At 47.5% G+C, this 18,331-nt stretch overlaps 1 protein-coding gene and 1 long non-coding RNA gene across 5 annotated transcripts in view; one reads left to right on the top strand and one right to left on the bottom strand.

Moving 5' to 3' along the window:
- The window catches only part of FIRRM (FIGNL1 interacting regulator of recombination and mitosis), a 926,412-nt gene that overhangs the window by 625,095 nt on the left and 282,986 nt on the right, over positions 1–18,331 (top strand). For all 4 annotated transcript variants that reach the window (XM_063940283.1, XM_063940285.1, XM_063940284.1 and 1 more), the window contains 3 exons: positions 13,182–13,271; positions 13,609–13,794; positions 14,718–14,840. In XM_063940283.1, the coding sequence (XP_063796353.1) occupies positions 13,182–13,271; positions 13,609–13,794; positions 14,718–14,840 (399 nt within the window). The remainder of the gene's footprint in view (positions 1–13,181; positions 13,272–13,608; positions 13,795–14,717; positions 14,841–18,331) is intronic.
- LOC134957994 (uncharacterized) overlaps positions 12,528–18,331 on the bottom strand; it is a 250,730-nt gene continuing 244,926 nt past the window's right edge. The window contains exon 4 of the long non-coding RNA XR_010186826.1: positions 12,528–13,854. This is a non-coding gene — a long non-coding RNA (uncharacterized LOC134957994). The remainder of the gene's footprint in view (positions 13,855–18,331) is intronic.

Below are 18,331 nucleotides of genomic sequence, written 5' to 3'. Positions count from 1 at the left end.
TGACTGCCAAAGGGTGGACTGTCAAAGTCAGAAAAATATCACGCTGCACATTGCCATATATGCACCTCATGCGTGTGCCCGCTGCACGTGCATGAGCCCTCCCGTGCGTGCGTATACTCGCAGTCGCGTGCACTCGCATGCGCACGGTATGCGCATTTACGGTAGAGTTTGTGTGCGTCTAGCGGGCGACTCGATCGTTACATATTTTAGTCATATAATGTATTTTGTAGATTATGGTCCCTTTGATAGAATCTGAAAGTTTAGTTAATGTAGCATGTTCGGGGACAAGGAGATTCCTCTTTGTTTGATACGAAGGGTCAGACGGGTTATACAGTGGTGTTTAGTATCCATCGGAAGAGAATATAATTAGCAATATTCCGGTGTTGGTTTGAAGCGGATTACTCGCTCGTGCGTATAGTTATGGACATAAGAAGTTTATGGACATTTACTATATTTGCACTTTATTACCCATGCGGCGGGAAACCCAGTTTCCCTCCCACCTGAGCAGTTTGGAATAGTCACAGCCCACCTGTATGAACCAACCTATGACCTTTTGTTATAATGCGGAGACGAATTCCTGTGTCCAATGAACAATAAGAATGTAGGGACCATTGTACTGTATTGTGTGTAGTGTATAAAAAGACAAGCCGATCTGGGCCAGCTCTCTCTACTCTTCTCAACGGTTCTCATCACTGATAATCGGGAGCTGGATATCCAGAAAGGCGCTTGCGATTGTTTCCCCTTGTGCGTAAGTTCTCTGCAACCATTTTGTCTCTTATTAATGTTATAAGCCATTCTCTCTCTCCTTCCCCCTTAAATGTAATTGTGTCTTTGTTGTATTTTAACGTGTAGTAACTCGGTTAGGTATTTTATGTTAGTTTGGTAGTGTATAACTTGTATTGTGTATTCTTTTACGATTGAACGTTCATTCTCTCCCTTAAAAGGTGTTAGAACCTTAGACCGGTATTTGAGTGTTTATTATATTGCTAAAGGGTTCTCAGAGCGTAAGAGTCGCTCATACAGCTTTTAAACTAACAAAGTTACACTGTGTTGCATTTACACCTTATCACTGCACAAAGGTTTACAATATAAGTACATTGTTTATGATATTGTTACAAAGGTTTAACTCTGTGAGCGTCAGCGCCGCTTGTGATCTCCTCGTGGTCTCGAGCGTCCGCTACGCTGATAGCGTATCATTACGTTAGTCGGCAGCCTATAGCGTGCTTGCCTTTACGCTTTAAGCCGTGAGCGAACGTGCCGCTCGTGCGTCTCGTCCACGGCTAAGCGTTTGTTACGCTACGTGCGTACTCTTACGGTATTCCATACGCCAATTGCGTACTGTGTTCATTGACCTTTTAGAGTGTTTTAAATAGGATAAATTATAGGCTTTATCAGAGAAAATAAGATTTTAAACCTACCAGTAAATCTTTTTCTCGTAGTCTGTAGAGGATGCTGGGCGCCCGTCCCAAGTGCGGACTACTTCTGCAAGACTTGTATATAGTTTTGCTTAATAAATGGTTATGTTATTGTTTAATCGGTCTCGGACTGATGCTATGTTGTTTTCATACTGTTGACTGGTTCGTATATTCCAGGTTATACGGTGTGGATGGTGTGGGCTGGTGTGAATCTTGCCCTTGGATTAACAAAAATCCTTTCCTCGTACTGTCCGTCTCCTCTTGGCACAGTTTCTCTAACTGGAGTCTGGAGGAGGGGTATAGAGGGAGGAGCCAGTGCACACCCATACCTAAAGTTCTTTCTTAAAGTGCCCATGTCTCCTGCGGAGCCCGTCTATCCCCATGGTCCTTACGGAGTCCCCAGCATCCTCTACGGACTACGAGAAAAAGATTTACCGGTAGGTTTAAAATCTTATTATTGCAATAAAGGATAATTTACATATCACAGATGACCCCCTCTGTCCCTGACAAGAGGGTACACATGTTTAAGGAAAAGAAACCTGAGGTAACCTTTCCCCCATCTCATGAGCTGAACGCGTTATTTGAAAAGGCTTGGGAAACTCCAGACAAGAAACTGCAGATTCCCAATAGATTTCTTATGGCGTATCCTTTCCCTGCGCAGGACAGGTTACGGTGGGAATCCTCACCCAGGGTGGACAAGGCGTTAACGCGCTTGTCCAAAAAGGTGGCGCTACCGTCTCCAGACACGGCAGCCCTCAAGGATCCTGCTGATCGCAGACAGGAAACTACCTTAAAATCAATTTATACACGTACGGGTGCCTTGCTCAGACCGGCAATAGCGCCGGCTTGGGTTTGTAGCGCTGTAGCGGCTTGGACGGATACTTTGTCAGCTGACATTGATACCCTGGATAGGGATACCATTTTATTGACTTTAGGTCACATTAAAGACGCAATCTTATATATGAGAGATGCTCAGAGAGACGTTGGTCTGCTAGGTTCGAGAGTCAACGCCATGGCGATTTCTGCTAGGCGAGCCCTGTGGACCCGCTAATGGACGGGTGATGCCGACTCAAAGAGGCATATGGAAGTTTTGCCTTACAAAGGTGAGGATTTGTTTGGGGAAGGTCTCGCGGACCTGGTTTCCACAGCTACCACGGGTAAATCTACTTTTTTACCTTATGTTTCCCCACAGCAAAAGAAAACGCCACAATATCAGATGCAGTCTTTTCGGTCGCATAAGTCCAGAAGAGGTCGGGGCTCTTCCTTCCTCGCCAACGGGAAGGGTAGAGGGAAAAGAATGCCTGCTACGGCTAGTTCCCAGGAGCAGAAGTCCTCCCCGGCTTCTACTAAATCCACCGCATGACGCTGGGGCTCCACTGAGGGAGTCCGCGCCGGTGGGGGCTCGTCTTCGACTCTTCAGCCACGTCTGGGTTCAGTCAGACGTGGATCCTTGGGCAATGGAAATTGTATCCCAAGGTTACAAGCTGGAATTCGAAGACGTGCCTCCTCGCCTGTTTTACAAATCGGCTTTACCAGCTTCTTCCCCAGAAAGGGAGATAGTTTTAGCTGCAATTCAAAAACTGTGTCAACAACAAGTGGTTTTCGAGGTTCCCCTAGTTCAACAGGGGAAGGGGTACTATTCAACCCTATTTGTGGTCCTGAAACCGGATGGCTCGGTCAGACCCATTCTAAATTTAAAATCCCTAAACCTGTACTTGAAAAAGTTCAAATTCAAGATGGAATCGCTCCGGGCAGTTATCTCCAGCCTGGAAGGATTTTATAGTGTCACTGGACATAAAGGACGCATACTTTCATGTCCCCATAAATCCCCCTCATCAGGCGTACCTGAGATTCGCTGTATAGGACTGTCATTACCAGTTTCAGACGTTGCCGTTTGGGCTTTCCACGGCCCCGATGATTTTCACCAAGGTAACGGCAGAAATGATGGTGCTCCTGCGCCGGCAGGGAGTCACAATTATCCCGTACTTGGACGATCTCCTGATAAAAGCGAGATCGAGAGATCAGTTGCTGAAAAGCGTGGCGCTCTCCCTGAGAGTGCTGCAGCAACATGGCTGGATTCTGAATCTACCAAAGTCACAGTTGGTTCCAACAACTCGGCTATCTTTCTTAGGCATGATTCTGGACACGGAACAAAAGAGGGTTTTTCTCCCAATGGAAAAGGCCCAGGAACTCCAGAACATGGTCAGAGACCTGTTAAAACCGAAAAGAGTGTCAGTCCATCAATGCACTCGAGTACTGGGGAAAATGGTGACGACCTACGAGGCCATCCCCTTCGGCAGGTTTCATGCAAGGACGTTTCAGTGGGACCTTCTGGACAAGTGGTCCGGGCCCCATCTTCAAATTCATCAGAAAATAAGCCTGTCCCCCAGGGCCAGGGTGTCTCTCCTGTGGTGGCTACGGAGTGCTCACCTTCTAGAGGGTCGCAGGTTCGGCATTCAGGACTGGGTTCTGGTGACCACAGACGCGAGCCTCCGAGGATGGGGAGCAGTCACACAAGGAAGAAACTTTCAGGGACTATGGTCAAGCCAGGAGGCTTGTCTACACATCGACGTACTGGAATTGAGGGCCATATACAACGGCCTACGTCAAACGGAGAATCTTCTTCGCGACCTACCGGTTCTGATTCACTCAGACAACGTCACAGCCGTGGCTCATGTAAACCGACAAGGCGGGACAAGGAGCAGAGTGGCAATGGCGGAAGCCACCAGGATTCTTCGCTGGGCGGAATATCACATAAGCGCTTTGGCAGCAGTCTTCATTCCGGGAGTGGACAACTGGGAAGCAGACTTCCTCAGCAGACACGATCTCCATCCAGGAGAGTGGGGACTTCATCAAGAAGTTTTTGCAGAGATAACAAGTCATTGGGGACTTCCTCAAATAGACATGATGGCGTCACGCCTCAACAAGAAGCTTCAGAGGTATTGTGCCAGGTCAAGGGACCCTCAGACAGTAGCAGTAGACGCCCTGGTGACACCGTGGGTGTTTCAGTCAGTCTATGTGTTCCCTCCTCTTCCACTCATCTCAAAGATATTGAGAATCATAAGACGAAAAAGCGTGCGGACAATACTGATTGTTCCAGATTGGCCTCGAAGGGCCTGGTATTCAGATCTTCAGGAAATGCTCACAGAAGATCCGTGGCCTCTTCCTCTCAAAGAGGATCTGTTGCAACAGGGGCCCTGCGTGTTCCAAGACTTACCTCGGTTACGTTTGACGGCATGGCGGTTGAACACTGAATCCTAGCAGGGAAAGGCATTCCAGAAGAAGTCATCCCTACTCTGATAGAGGCTAGGAAGGAGGTGACGGCGAAACATTATCATCGTATCTGGAGAAAGTATGTATCTTGGTGTGAAGCCAAGAATGCTCCTACTGAGGAATTCCATCTGGGCCGTTTTCTCCACTTTCTACAGACAGGAGTGGATATGGGCCTAAAATTGGGCTCCATTAAGGTACAGATTTCGGCCCTATCAATTTTCTTTCAGAAGGAATTGGCTTCTGTCCCAGAATTCCAGACTTTTGTAAAGGGAGTGCTGCACATACAGCCTCCTTTTGTGCCTCCAGTGGCACCATGGGACCTTAACGTGGTGTTACAGTTCCTAAAATCTCACTGGTTTGAACCTCTTCAAACGGTTGAATTTACATTTCTCACTTGGAAGGTGGTCATGTTGTTGGCCTTGGCATCTGCAAGGCGGGTGTCCGAATTGGCGGCTTTGTCTCACAAAAGCCCCTATCTGATTTTCCATGTGGATAGAGCGGAATTAAGGACTCGTCCTCAATTTTTGCCTAAAGTGGTTTCATCGTTTCAAATGAACTAGGAAGGTGGGCTCTTCTTGGGCGGCTGCCCGAGGCGTCTCAGCATTACAGCTTTGCCGAGCGGCGACTTGGTCGTGTTCAAACACTTTTGCAAAATTCTACAAGTTTGATACCCTGGCTGAGGAGGACCTCATGTTTGCTCAATCGGTGCTGCAGAGTCATCCGCACTCTCCCGCACGGTCTGGAGCTTTGGTATAATCCCCATGGTCCTTACGGCGTCCCCAGCATCCTCTAGGACGTAAGAGAAAATAAGATTTTAAACCTACCGGTAAATCTTTTTCTCCTAGTCCGTAGAAGATGCTGGGCGCCCGTCCCAGTGTTGACATATTTCTGCAAGGCTTGTATATAGTTATTGCTTACATAAGGGTTATGTTACAGTTGAGATCAGTCTTTGGCTGATGCTGTTTTTGTTCATACTGTTCACTGGTTGCGTATATTCCAGGTTATACAGTGTGGATGGTGTGGGCTGGTATGAATCTTGCCCTTAGATTAACAAAAATCCTTTCCTCGTACTGTCTGTCTCCTCTGAGCACAGTTGTCTAACTGAGGTCTGGAGGAGGGGCATAGAGGGATGATTCAGTGCACACCCATCTAAAGTTCTTTATAGTGCCCATGTCTCCTGCGGAGCCCGTCTTTACCCCCTGGTCCTTACGGAGTCCCCAGCATCCTCTACGGACTAGGAGAAAAAGATTTACTGGTAGGTTTAAAATCTTATTAACTTCTACGAGGAGGTGAGCGACAATCTTGACCAAGGAAAAGCAGTGGATGTGGTCTACTTAAATTTTGCAAAAGCCTTCGATACAGTGCCTCACAGGAGATTAATCATCAAATTAAAAGAGCTTGGCCTAGGAAATACTGTTTGTACATGGATAAGCAACTGTCTGGAAAACAGGGTACAGCGAGTAGTGGTCAAAGGGAAGTCCTCAAGCTGGACACCGGTTTTCAGCTGAATACTACAGGGGTCCGTACTCGGGACATTACTATTCAACATATTTATCAATGACCTAGAAATAGGCCTGGAAAGCACAGTGTCAATCTTTGCAGATGATACTAAACTGTGTAGGGTAATTAATTCAGAAAAGGATGTGGAGTCTCTGCAGAATAACTTATATAAACTTGAAATATTGGCGTCTAAATGGAGAATGAGGTTCAATATAGAAAAAGCAAGGTTATGCATTTTGGGACTAAAAACAAACTTGCATCCTACATATTAAAACGGGGAAAGTCTAGGGGTAACCGTTTTGGAAAAGGACTTTGGGGATTACTCATTGATAATAAACGTAATAACCGTATACAATGTCAAAGCGCAGTAAAGAAGGCAAGTAAGGTGTTAGCGTGCATAAAACGGGGAATTGAGACAAGGGACGAGGATGTAATTCTGCCGTTGTACAAATCATTGGTACGTCCGCACCTGGAATATTGTGTTCAGTTTTGGGCACCACTGTATAAAAAAGATTTCTCCTTCATCCACTAGGGGCCACTGCAGCGCAGTTACAATGGGGAAATAGTAGGCAGTAACTGGGAGCTGGCACTTTAAAACTCAAACACTGTGGCTAGCTCCTCCCCTACTATCTCCCCTCCAAGCCAGTCTTTGTTTTGTGCCCAAGGGACCTGGTTCACTCTTGGGTTTTCTCTGAAGAATTTGTATTTTTTATTTTTCTTTCTTACACTCACAGACTGGCAGCTTTGCCACTGCCAGTCTGCACCACGGGAGGCTGCCGGCGGGGTCTCATCGCAGCTGCATGCGGCTCGGGATGGGCCCCGGCTGAAGGAGACACTGGCTCTCCGGAGCTGGCCGGACACCGCTGCGTGCGGCGCGTGTCTGGGCCGCTACGTCGGCAGAAGATTCCGGCAGCATGGCAGTGGTGAGTATATGTGTCCGGACACCGCTGCGTGCGGCGCGTGTCGGGGCCACTCCATCAACAGCAGCAGCGGTGAGTAGAAAACTTTAGTTTGATCTCTAATGCTGAGCCAGGAGAAGTGATCCCTGTAGCCTAGTGGGCTAATGCTGCATATCACTAAGCAGTTACGCAGCCGTCGGAGACCTGGGTGCAGAACACACTCTGACCCAGCTCTGGTCTCCGGCGGCTCACATCAGGACGGCTCACATTCTTTGCCCGCTCCCCGCTTTGGGCTCCGGCGGCTCGCATCACCGATCCCCGCGCTCAGTTTATTTACAGCGCTCACCCCCCCCCCCCCCCCTGCTGCCCACGCGGCTCACTTCCCCCGCTCCCCCCCCCGCAGACAGATCCCCGCTTAGCGCGGCTCACAGAGCCGGCGCGGGGATGTTCAGAAGCGCTCTGCAGTTTTAAATCTGCCGCCATTACAGGGGGGCGGAGCTTGATCCTGCTCTGTACCGCCGGGATCAGCGTGCGCTGGCAACCAGGTTACAACGCTGCAGCGCGGAGAAGGGGACAATCAGAGGACACAGTGAGTTTTTTCAGTGGGGCAGGGGGCAAACTAGAGTGGCATAGTTTGTGTATAGTGTACTACCTCTGCACAGTAACGTGCAGGATACATATAGCTGCTTTGGCTACGCTTCTCCACGCTCCCTCCCTCACTCCCCTTCTGACTATTTCTAAGCTAATCTTTGTTAGCACAGTGGTAAATATCCCTGTCTGTCATGTGGGAGACTGGGGTTTGATTCCCAAATGGTGAGGTTTTCTTTAGTGTGTGTATGGGGGAGGGTGACAGGTGCTGCCATGAGCTCCAAGGCAGCACAGAAAATGTTACAATGCCACAAGTGTTCTGTAAAATTCACCCAGGGACAGTCTGATAATTCCTTTTTATGTGATGGGCTGTTTCACTGGCGAAATCAGTTGAAGTGGTCTCTAGGGTTGTAATCCCTTCCCAAGCCCCGTCCTTTAGTTCCCCTCCACAGGCTTCTACAAAGAGATTGCGAGCTTCTGTTACACGAATCTGACGATGAGATGATATGAGGCGGTGGTAGATATACAGGATATAGATATACAGGATACTGATGATCAGGTGTATGAGGACTCTGAACCAGTAGCAGGGTATAGAGGCTCTTATTACTGCTATTCGCTCAGTATTACAGGTGGAGGAGACGGAGTAGGACGCCTTACGCCCTTCAAGGTTTGGCACCAACCAATGCCTGCCGGTGACCTTTCCAGTTTCGGAGGAGCTAGATGCGCTCATAACAGCAGCCTGGAAACATCCAGACGCGAAGTTTCAGGTATCAGGGAAAATTTTGTCTTCCTATCCTTTTCCAGCAGATAGCAGGAAGCGTTATGAGACCTCTCCGATTGTGGATTCTTCGGTGTCTCCTCTGCCGGTTCCTGGATTGACTTTCTCAGGCCACTGGAGGTAAGTCGACTTATCTTCCTTCTGCTGCTCCAGCCCCTCGCAGGCCATATAGGGGTCTCTCCTTTCGATCTTTTCGTGCCCCTTCCAGCAGGGGAGGAGTTTCCGCCTCCCGTGGCCATAGGGGTTGAGGCAGAGGTTCCACAACCTCAACCCAGTCAGAGGTTAAGTCCTCCACCGCTACTACCGCATGACGGGCTTCCCTCCCACCTGGGAGACCCAGGGTGGGAGCTCGTCTGTGGGACTTCAGTGGCAACAGAGGAGTTGCCTTGCAGGCAGCGGTCCAGAAGATTCTTTCCACAAAGGTACTGATCCCTGTTCCCTCTCATCATCAGAAACGGGGCTATTACTCAAGCCTGTTTATCGTACTGAAGCCGGACGGTTCGGTCAGGCAATCCTGAACTTGAAGGATCTCAATCCGTATTTGAGGGTATTCAGGTTCAGGATGGAGTCCCACAAGTCTGTTATTGCGGTGTTGGAGCAGAACGAGTTTCTGGCGTCCTTGGACATCAGGGATGCATACTTACATGTTCCCCTTTAGCCTCCTCATCAGGCTGTTCTCCGGTTCACGATACAGGACGCTCAGTTCCAGGCCCTTCCGTTCGGTCTCTCGTGTGCTCCCAGAGTGTTCACAAAGGTCATGGCGGTCATGATGGCCCTATTTCGGAAGCAGGGTGTGACGATTGTTCCCTATTTAGACGATCTGTTACTTCAGAATATCTGGATAACGCAGAAGCTTCTGATTCGGCATGGGTGGATCCTGAACTTCCCGAAGTCTCACTTATGCCCCTCATAACGGTTGCTGTATTTGGGGATGATTCTCGACACGGCCCGTCAGAAGGCTTTCCTTCTTCAGTACAAGATCCTGTCTCTGCAAACGCTGTTAAGGTCGGTACTTCGACACCGTCGGGTGTCAGTGTATCTCTGCATTCGCCCTCTGGGAAAGATGGTAGCGGCGTTCGAAGCTCTCCCGTACGGTCGCTTCTGCTCTCGACCGTTCCAGCTGCATCTTCTACATCAGTGATCAGGATCTCATCTATTCCTTCAACAGCGGGTGACGCTATCTTCAAAGGCACGGTCGTCGCTTCTCTGATGGCTCCAGTCGGCGCATCTGTTGGAAGGAAGGCGGTTCGGTATTGAGATTGGACTCTCCTCACCACGGATGCAAGTCTGCGAGGCTGGGGGACAGTGACCCTCGAAATCGGTTTCGGGGGCGCTGGTCGATTCACAAATTCTCTCTCCCCATAAACATTCTCGAACTACGGCCGGTATACAACGCCCTACTTTAGGCACATCACCTGCTGCGTAGTCGAGCGGTCAGAGTTCAGTCCGACAACGCCGCGACGATAGCGTACATCAACCGTCAGGGCGGCACTCGCAGCCGTGCGGCGATGAGAGAGGTCACCAATATCCTTCTCTGAGCGGAGGAGTATGCTCTGTCCTTCTCGGCGATATTTATTCCCGGAGTGGACAATTGGGTAACCAATTACTTCAGCCGACAGGACATGCACCCAGGAGAGTGGTCACTACATCCCCAGGTGTTTTGTCAGCTTGTCCTCCGGTGGGGAAAACCACAGATTGACCTGATGGCGTCCCGCCTGAACCATCAGCTGCCTCGGTATTACTCTCGAAAGAGGGACCCGGCGGCGGCGGATGCCCTCACGGCTCCTTGGAATTTCCAGTTTGTTTACCTCTTTCCTCCTTTCCCGTTGTTGCCTCGGGTTCTGCAACGCATCAAGAGAGCCAACGTTCTGGTCCTCCTGGTGGCTCCAGATTGGCCACGCAGGGCTTGGTACTCCACCCTACACCTGTTGTCAGTAGCCGAGCCTTTGCCCCTGCCACTACGGGACAGTCTACTACAACAGGGTCCTTTTCTTTATCCAGACTTACGCAGGCTACGTTTGACGGCGTGGCTGTTAAAAAGGCCATCTTGAAAAGGAAGTGGTTTCCTCGTACGGTTATACCTGCTATGCTTCAGGCTAGAAAGTCAGTCACATTGTCTCACTACTACCGCATTTGGAAGAATTAGGTAGCCTGGTGTGAACGTCGACGGTTTTCTCCTTCAGTTTTTCGCTTGGCCCGCCTTCTCAGTTTTTTGCAGGCGGGTTTCTCGGCAGGCTTAAGACTGGGTTCACTAAAGGTGCAGGTCTCTGCTCTTTTGGTTTTCTTCCAGAAAAAGTCAGCCTTGCTGCCGGAAGTTCAGACTTTCTTTCAGGGTGTTTCTACGGATACAGCCTTCCTTTTGCCCTCCAACAGCACCATGGGACCTCAATCTTGTCCCCTTTTTTTCTGCAGTCTTCGTTGTTTGAGCCTCTGGAATCGGTGGAGATGAAATATCTCACCTGGAAGGTGGTCCTTCTCCTGGCTCTGGCTTCGGCCAGACGGGTGTCGGAACTTGGGGCTCTCTTTCTTGTCGACCTCCTTACATGGTGTTTCATGCTGATAGGGCCGAGCTCCGTACTCGCATGTCTTTTCTACCTAAGGTGGTGTCTGATTTTCATATCAATCAGCCTCTTGTGGTTCCGGCCCTCTCGGTGGACTCTCCGGATTCGAGATCATTGGACGTTGTCAGGGCGCTCAAGATCTATGTGGATAGTTTGTCGGACATTCGGAAGTCGGACTCTCTATGTGTTCTATACGATGCTGCCCGCCGTGGTTGACCGGTTTTCTAAGCAGACTTTGTCCCGATGGAGTCGGCTGACCATCAGACAGGCTTAATTGGCAGCTTCTCAGAAATCTCCGTCTTCACTTTCGAAGCATGCTACGCGCTCTGTGGAGCCCTCGTGGGCGACTGCCCACGAGGGTCTCCATGACTACTTTATGTCGGGAGGCTACTTGGTCGGGCCGAGATACGTTTGTCAAATTTTACAGGTTTGACACTTTTGCGGCCTCTGCATCGCAGTTTGGCCGAGTGGTTTTACAGGACTCTCAGCGCTCTCCCACCCGTTTTGGGAGCTCTGGGACTTCCCCATTGTAACTGCGCTCCAGTGGCCCATAGTGGATGAAGGAGAAATCAGGATTTTGGTACTTACCGATAAATCCCTTTCTCCGATTCCACAGGGGCCACTGGACACCCACCCAGCGCTGTTTCCTACTTTTTCGCCTAACGGTTCGCAGATCACTATGTGACTGCTTTTTGGGTTCAGGTTAACCTTTTGTTAGGTTAGGTTCCATGTTTGTTTCGTGTTATCCTGGTTTACATGCTGGTGTTAACCTCCTCTACTTTAACGTTAGTTTATTCCAGCTCTCCTCGGGCACAGTTTTACGTAGACTGGCTTGGAGGGGAGATAGTAGGGGAGGAGCTAGCCACAGTGTTTGAGTTTTAAAGTGCCAGCTCCCAGTTACTACCTACTATTTCCCCATTGTAACTGCGCTCCAGTGGCCCCTGTGGAATCGGAGATAGGGATTTATCGGTAAGTACCAAAATCCTGATATCGGTTAACTAGAGAGGGTTCAAAGGCGAGCTACTACATTTATTAAAGGGCTTGAGGGACTGGATTACGAGTAAAGGCTTACTAGGTTGAACATGTATACGCTGGAAAAGAGGATTCTAAGAGGAGACATTATTAATGTCTTCAAATATGTAAAGGGCACTACAAAGAGTTATCAGAGGAATTATTTATTAAAAGAACTCTATTAGGACACGCGGGCACTTGCTGAGACTGGAGGAGAGAAAATTCCGCACGCAACAGAGGAAAGGGTTCTTCACTGTTAGGGCAATAAGGATTTGGAATTCCTTGCCGGGGAAGGTGGTAATGGTGGACACTATAAATGCATTTAAAAGGGGATTGGATGAATTTCTGATTGAAAAGGATATCCAAGGGTACAACACTTAAAATATTGAAGTTGTTAATCCGGGTGTAATGTGATTGTAGTTGTTAACTAATCATGAAACATTCTTCTGCAGGTACATTAAAATCAACACAACTTAATTCAATAAACAGATTGAACGCGATGGGCATTTTGCCTCTTTATTACATTTATATCAATTACTATGTTACTATCATAAGATAAACCAATTGAGACCTAAAGAATATAATTTATAGCTGCCATTTAATATTTAATTATTTATGACCAACTTTTCTGTCCATTTAAGTGATGTCTCAGGTTCTGCTTAGCTTACTAATGTATTAAGATCTGAATCTGGTCCATTACCTCATCTGTGTTAGTCCTATTGATTAAGTAAATATGTGACTATATGCATCAGATATATTAACTTTTCATTTTTTTCCCAACCCTGATAAAATGTAAAATGTTGGTCTGCCATATGCAAAATATGTACACAAACTTTGTTTCACACACAATTATTATGAATATTGTCTAAAATTACCTTCAGGCTATGTGTATAAAGTACATATGAAACAAATGGGTTTCATGTATGTATGCAACCTTTGTTTTATGTACTAAATTATTGTACAAAATGACCTTCAGGTCATTTGTGTATGAAACATAAATGCATTTCGTGTTTACACTTACTGTAGGTCCTATCCACAAAATATCTCATTATGATATATCTATCTATCTCTCTCTTTCTCTCTCTCTATGTATCTAACTATAATAAATTGTTTGTATGTAGACTATTAAAGTGATTATTTTGATGTTTGTGTACAGGTGAAGTCATGTCCTAGTGACACCTGCCAGCTTGCTCACCTTACTGTACTACTTAGACGTCTGCTCTTTTTACTGGATTCTGGTCACCAGGTATTAAACTCCCTTTTTATTCTAAAAGTTTCTTTTGTCAAACGTGTTAACAACTGAATAGTTCAAAGCTTTCACATACCATTACACAGTGGTGCAGCATTACTTAATAGGTCAGATTTCTGTATTCAACTTAACTGTTTGTGGAAATTGATTTATGTGTCAAAGTGATTAGGATAGTAGTAAATTATAACCACAGCAGGATCTATAAGACTTAACCCTTAAATCCAGTGTTGTAAATATGACATTGATAACAAAAAAAAAAATTGTTATGCACAAGTGGTTTTCCATTGTAAAGCTAATATAGAGTATGACTGCCTGAAGTGTTTTCTCTTTTTAGGCAGAGGTTATTAAAATGTTTCCACCAGATCAAGCAGAAAATCTCTCATTCTGGCCCCATGTTTCCCTTGCATCACTGCCTAGTGCTATGGGCACACAGGTGAAGAAGGCACTTTTCACAACAGCGTTGACCGAATGCAGTATCTGTCTGACTGGCATGTGGACATTTGAAGGCATAAAGCAGTTGGTAAGTTTCAGTTTCACCCTTTTGCCATCCATTGCATCTCTGCGTGGTATCTTTTTCCCCCTGGGAATAAAATATAGTAAAATCATTAAGGTGAGGATTAGTTCATGTGTCTTTTAGATACTGTAACATTTCTTTATGAGATGTAACTGCAGGATGCATTCTTTAGTGTAGAGATAATTGTCAGGGTATAGTTTTTGGGGGAGTTTTAATCCTCCTCGATGAGCTCCCACACACATCATAGTAGATTACAGCAGCCCAGTATACCTATTAGTGTTTTGTTCCCAATTGTAAAGCACAACACATATTGGGCATGGTTTCCTAGAATATTGAATTCAACATTTACTAACCTATGTAAAATATTGCATTTGTTTTGGTCAGAGACAATGGGTGGAATTCAGGTTTTGTTTTGTTTTTTTGCCGCCAGCGAGCAGATGGTACCCAACTCCAACCGAGCTATTCACTTGTAGCCCCCTTCGTTCTCGTTCGGCTGCCGGCTCCAGCATTTCAACTCGCATCCTCCGGGAGTGGTGAGCGGAAATGTGCGGCAGTGACCCGTTTCAGTGCTCAAACAAGACTTTTTGTGTCACACCCATTAGTTCGGTCAGATTTAGCTGCTTTACATGTCTAAACCCCAACCTTTGTGGGGGCGTTCAACACGAAAAAAAGAAACAGTTGAATTGCGCCCGTGATCTCCCATCACTTTAGATGGGAGATCAGACTCGGATACAAAACAATTGAATTCCCCCAAATTAGTAATTTAAAACTACTTGTTTATAGCCCTAAATGGTAGACAAGTTGAGAAATCTAAGAGGACAGTGAACCTGAGTATACCTCTTCTGGGTTAGAATATGATTTGGCACTTTATATCCTTTTTAACGCTTTACTGGGTTATAACCTATTAAACATAATTATTACATTCACAGAATGTGTCCCTTTCTGCACTGTTGACGGCATGTAATTTTTGTGAGAAGTTGCTTGATATACAACACCAGTCTGATGTGGCAGCAATTATTGTCCAGCTGTGCCCTCTTCTTTGTACAAAGCAGGTAAGCAACCTTGGTATAACATAGGATAAAAGCATTTTTCTTTCAGCCAATGGCCTGACACCGGAAACAGAGGGTATAGTCAGGCGTCCAGTCCGGGCACCAAGTAGTTAACTTGTTAACTTGTCCCAGGCATCTGGGGCAATAGTAGGCAGAATGGAGGGTCAGGTAACGGTCTCATACTTGCGGGAAGCCGGCAACGCGGCGAATACCACTGGGGAGAGGCAGCTTCGGTAGTCCTGGCAGTGGCACAAGGTCTTCTCCTGTTTGTACCACTAGGCCACCAGGGACTATTTAGCTGGCGGGAGCGGGTCCCTGGGGCTCCAGGGCGGGTGGCAGTGTCCTGTAGCTCCGGCCACTGCTGTTGGTGGATTCCTATCTTTAGGTTTCCACTTCAGGATGCTCTCTCCTCTTGATCTCCTCCCTCTCTCCTCCCATCCCTGCAAGCCCAGCAGCCATTTTATGCCTGGCTGAGCTCTAAAATTTGTTTTCATTGGGAGAGGCTGCGCATGGGATTACACTGCTGCAGACATCTGAGTTGTACAATTATCCTGTTGGAGAAAGCTACTCCTGCCTCCCTTATACCATCACTGTCTAAATGGGGGTACACACAGCCCGATTCGGGCTCAACTTGATGTGTGCTGATCCCAATGTGGGCTTAGCACACATGGCAGCGAGTGTCTGTACAAACGCTGCAATGTGTGCTAGCCCAATCCTAACTAGACCGCAAGGCTCAATGAGAGCATTGCGATCTAGCCAAATCTTGACAGCATACAGTCAAGATCTGAGCCAGGGACAGCGACGCACGGTGCCTGGCATCGCTATGGGGCATACCCACGGAGTGATCATTGCTTAATTTCTAAGCAGTCTAGTCAGATTGTTTAGAAATTAGGCAAAAATCTCTTTGTATGTACCCGCCTTTAGTGTCAGGTTGTATATTTACTACCTCACCTCATGGTGTTGGTAGTTGAAAAAACAGTGCCAAGTTTTATTTTCAATCCTATTTAACACTGCTAGGGGTGCTGTGGTGCACTAACTTAGTTGTGTAGTATCACTGTTTACCTAAACGGTAGCTACTCCTGTGGTGGGCTCACAGCTACAGTACTAGACCCACTTATTCTTCTATTTGCGTCTCTCTAGGTCAGTGTCACATAGTCCCCTCGAACCACTTACCTATATTACTAGGTCTGTGTATGTGAGTGTGTCTGTTTTTCCTGTACTAGCCTAACAGGTGGGAACATGTCCTCAAGGGGATCTTTCAAAGCCTCCCAGATGGAAAAGGGAACTACTGCTTTGTGACTGTTGCTCTGTCAAGGCGCCCGGTGGTGCTACTATGGGGAGTTCCACTTCATCAAAACCGAACCGGGCCACCTCACTAACCTCAGCCATGAACACCACAGGTCACAGTCTCTACAGCAGGTGCAGACCAATCCCCTTCACAGACATAGCAACAGACGACTGAACCGGCATGGGTCCAGGGCTTGTCACAGTTTGTACAGGGGTTAGTTAAGTTTTCCACTAACTTGAGAAAAGGGCCCGGGATCTTCATCTAAGCGCAAAAATGCAAATAGAGCGGAACTATGCCTTATACAATCAGAGGAATCCCAGTCAAAGGAATTCTCAGAAGAGGAAGAAGAGCCTCAGGATTCAGAAATTGAACAGCCTCAGACTCAGGATGTTCATATGACCATAGCCAGAGTGGAAGCCTTAGTTAAAGTGGTTAGGGAGATCCTGCAAATTAAGGATACTGACTCCCCACCTGATGCACAGACACTTCTTTTTAAGAAGAAAAAGAAGGATCCATCTGCGTTTTCTACCTCCACACAGTTGGAGGATCTTTTCAAGGAAGCTTGGTCTCACCCAAATAAAATAATTCCGGTGACCAAACGTAATTCTTCCTTTCTGCAGTGGGTACACTGATTCCACAGGGAATTACATCGGGGTGTAGAGTTGGATCTTGATCCGAGGCACCAACAGGCTAAAAGCTTTGACTGTTCCCAGGATGCATAGCGCCGCCTCCTCTATATCCCATATCGTGCTGTGGCTCCCTCACCACCACCCCCGCCCCCCCCCCTCAGCGGCGCTGTATACCCCCGCACCCTAGTTGCCGGGTACTTACAGCAGAGGGCTCCGGTCTCTTCAGGGCACACACACACTTGCCGCTGCTCTCCAGGATCGCGTGGCCGCATCATAGGGAGGAGGTAAGAGGGTCCCCCAGGCGGGACCCGCTGAAAACCGCGATCCTGCGCGGTCTCTAGGAGATAGACCGCGCGCACTGGCGGGGACACTGTGACCATACAGGGACCCCACTAGACCACCAGGGCAAGAGGCACAGGTCGGATTACATGAAAATCCGTTTCAATAGGCCCCGCAGTACCCAGTGGTGAAGTCCAGCAAGGGGATAAGGCTCTGTCCTGTAGCCCCAGACCCAGGCTCCATTTACTGCAAATGTTCCCGCCCTGGAGCTGCATCTCTCTGTCTCCCTCAGCATTTGCTGAGCTGATTCTGGGACTGCTGGGCAATGTCTCCTCTGTAAAGCCGTCTGTATCATCAGCGCTGCGCATTTACAGGACACTTAAGTATTCTACATGTTATTTAGACAGTGGTAGTTAAGAACAAGTGCATAACTTCAGGGATATTTAGTACAAGTACCCTGTGATATACATCCAGTCTTTACTGTGCATTGTTATATCTATATACCTACATGGTAGTACAGTTACTTAGTATTGCTAGTCCAGTGCAGTTTTATTGTTGTTTGTAATAATTTCTGCATTATACATGTGATTGTGTGTGTGTGTGTGTGTGTGTGTGTGTGTGTGTGTGTGTGTGTGTGTGTCTGTCTGTCTATAGCTGTTGTGTGATCTCTATTCCGTGTATTAAACACATATTGCTATCCCTATATTCTGTACCCTGAGGGGGGCTAAGTGCATCAGGGTTCTCATATAATAGTGTTTCACAGGATACACTACTTTGGTAATTTTCTCTGTGTTTTACAGTCACCACATACCTCTTAAATCCTCTGTTTGTGCTCTGCTTGCAGTGATACTATACAGGGTTTTCTCATACGTAGTAGAGGATGCTGGGGTCCACTTTAGTACCATGGGGTATAGACGGTTCCGCAGGAGCCATGGGCACTTTAAGACTTTTCAAGGGTGTGAACTGGCTCCTCCCTGTATGCCCCTCCTCCAGGCCTCAGTTTTAGAAATGTGCCCAGGCAGACTGGATGCACTCCAGGGGAGCTCTACTGAGTTTCTCTGAAAGACTTATGTTAGGTTTTTTATTTTCAGGGAGGACTGCTGGCAACAGTCTCCCTGCTTCGTGGGACTTAGGGGGCAGAAGTAGGAACCAACTTCCTAAATAGTTCCATGGCTCTGCTTCTGGCTGACAGGACACCATTAGCTCCTGAAGGGATGCTGAACGCTAGCTGCGGCTATGTGCTCTCTCCCACAGCCCGCCGTCACCCCCCTTACAGAGCCAGAATTCAGAAGACAGGT

This window comes from Pseudophryne corroboree, chromosome 9 (genome assembly GCF_028390025.1).
Source record: "Pseudophryne corroboree isolate aPseCor3 chromosome 9, aPseCor3.hap2, whole genome shotgun sequence".
Classification (NCBI taxonomy): Eukaryota; Metazoa; Chordata; class Amphibia; order Anura; family Myobatrachidae; genus Pseudophryne; species Pseudophryne corroboree.
Note: the sequence above shows the minus strand (reverse complement) of the source record. Positions and strands in the feature narration are given on the sequence as shown.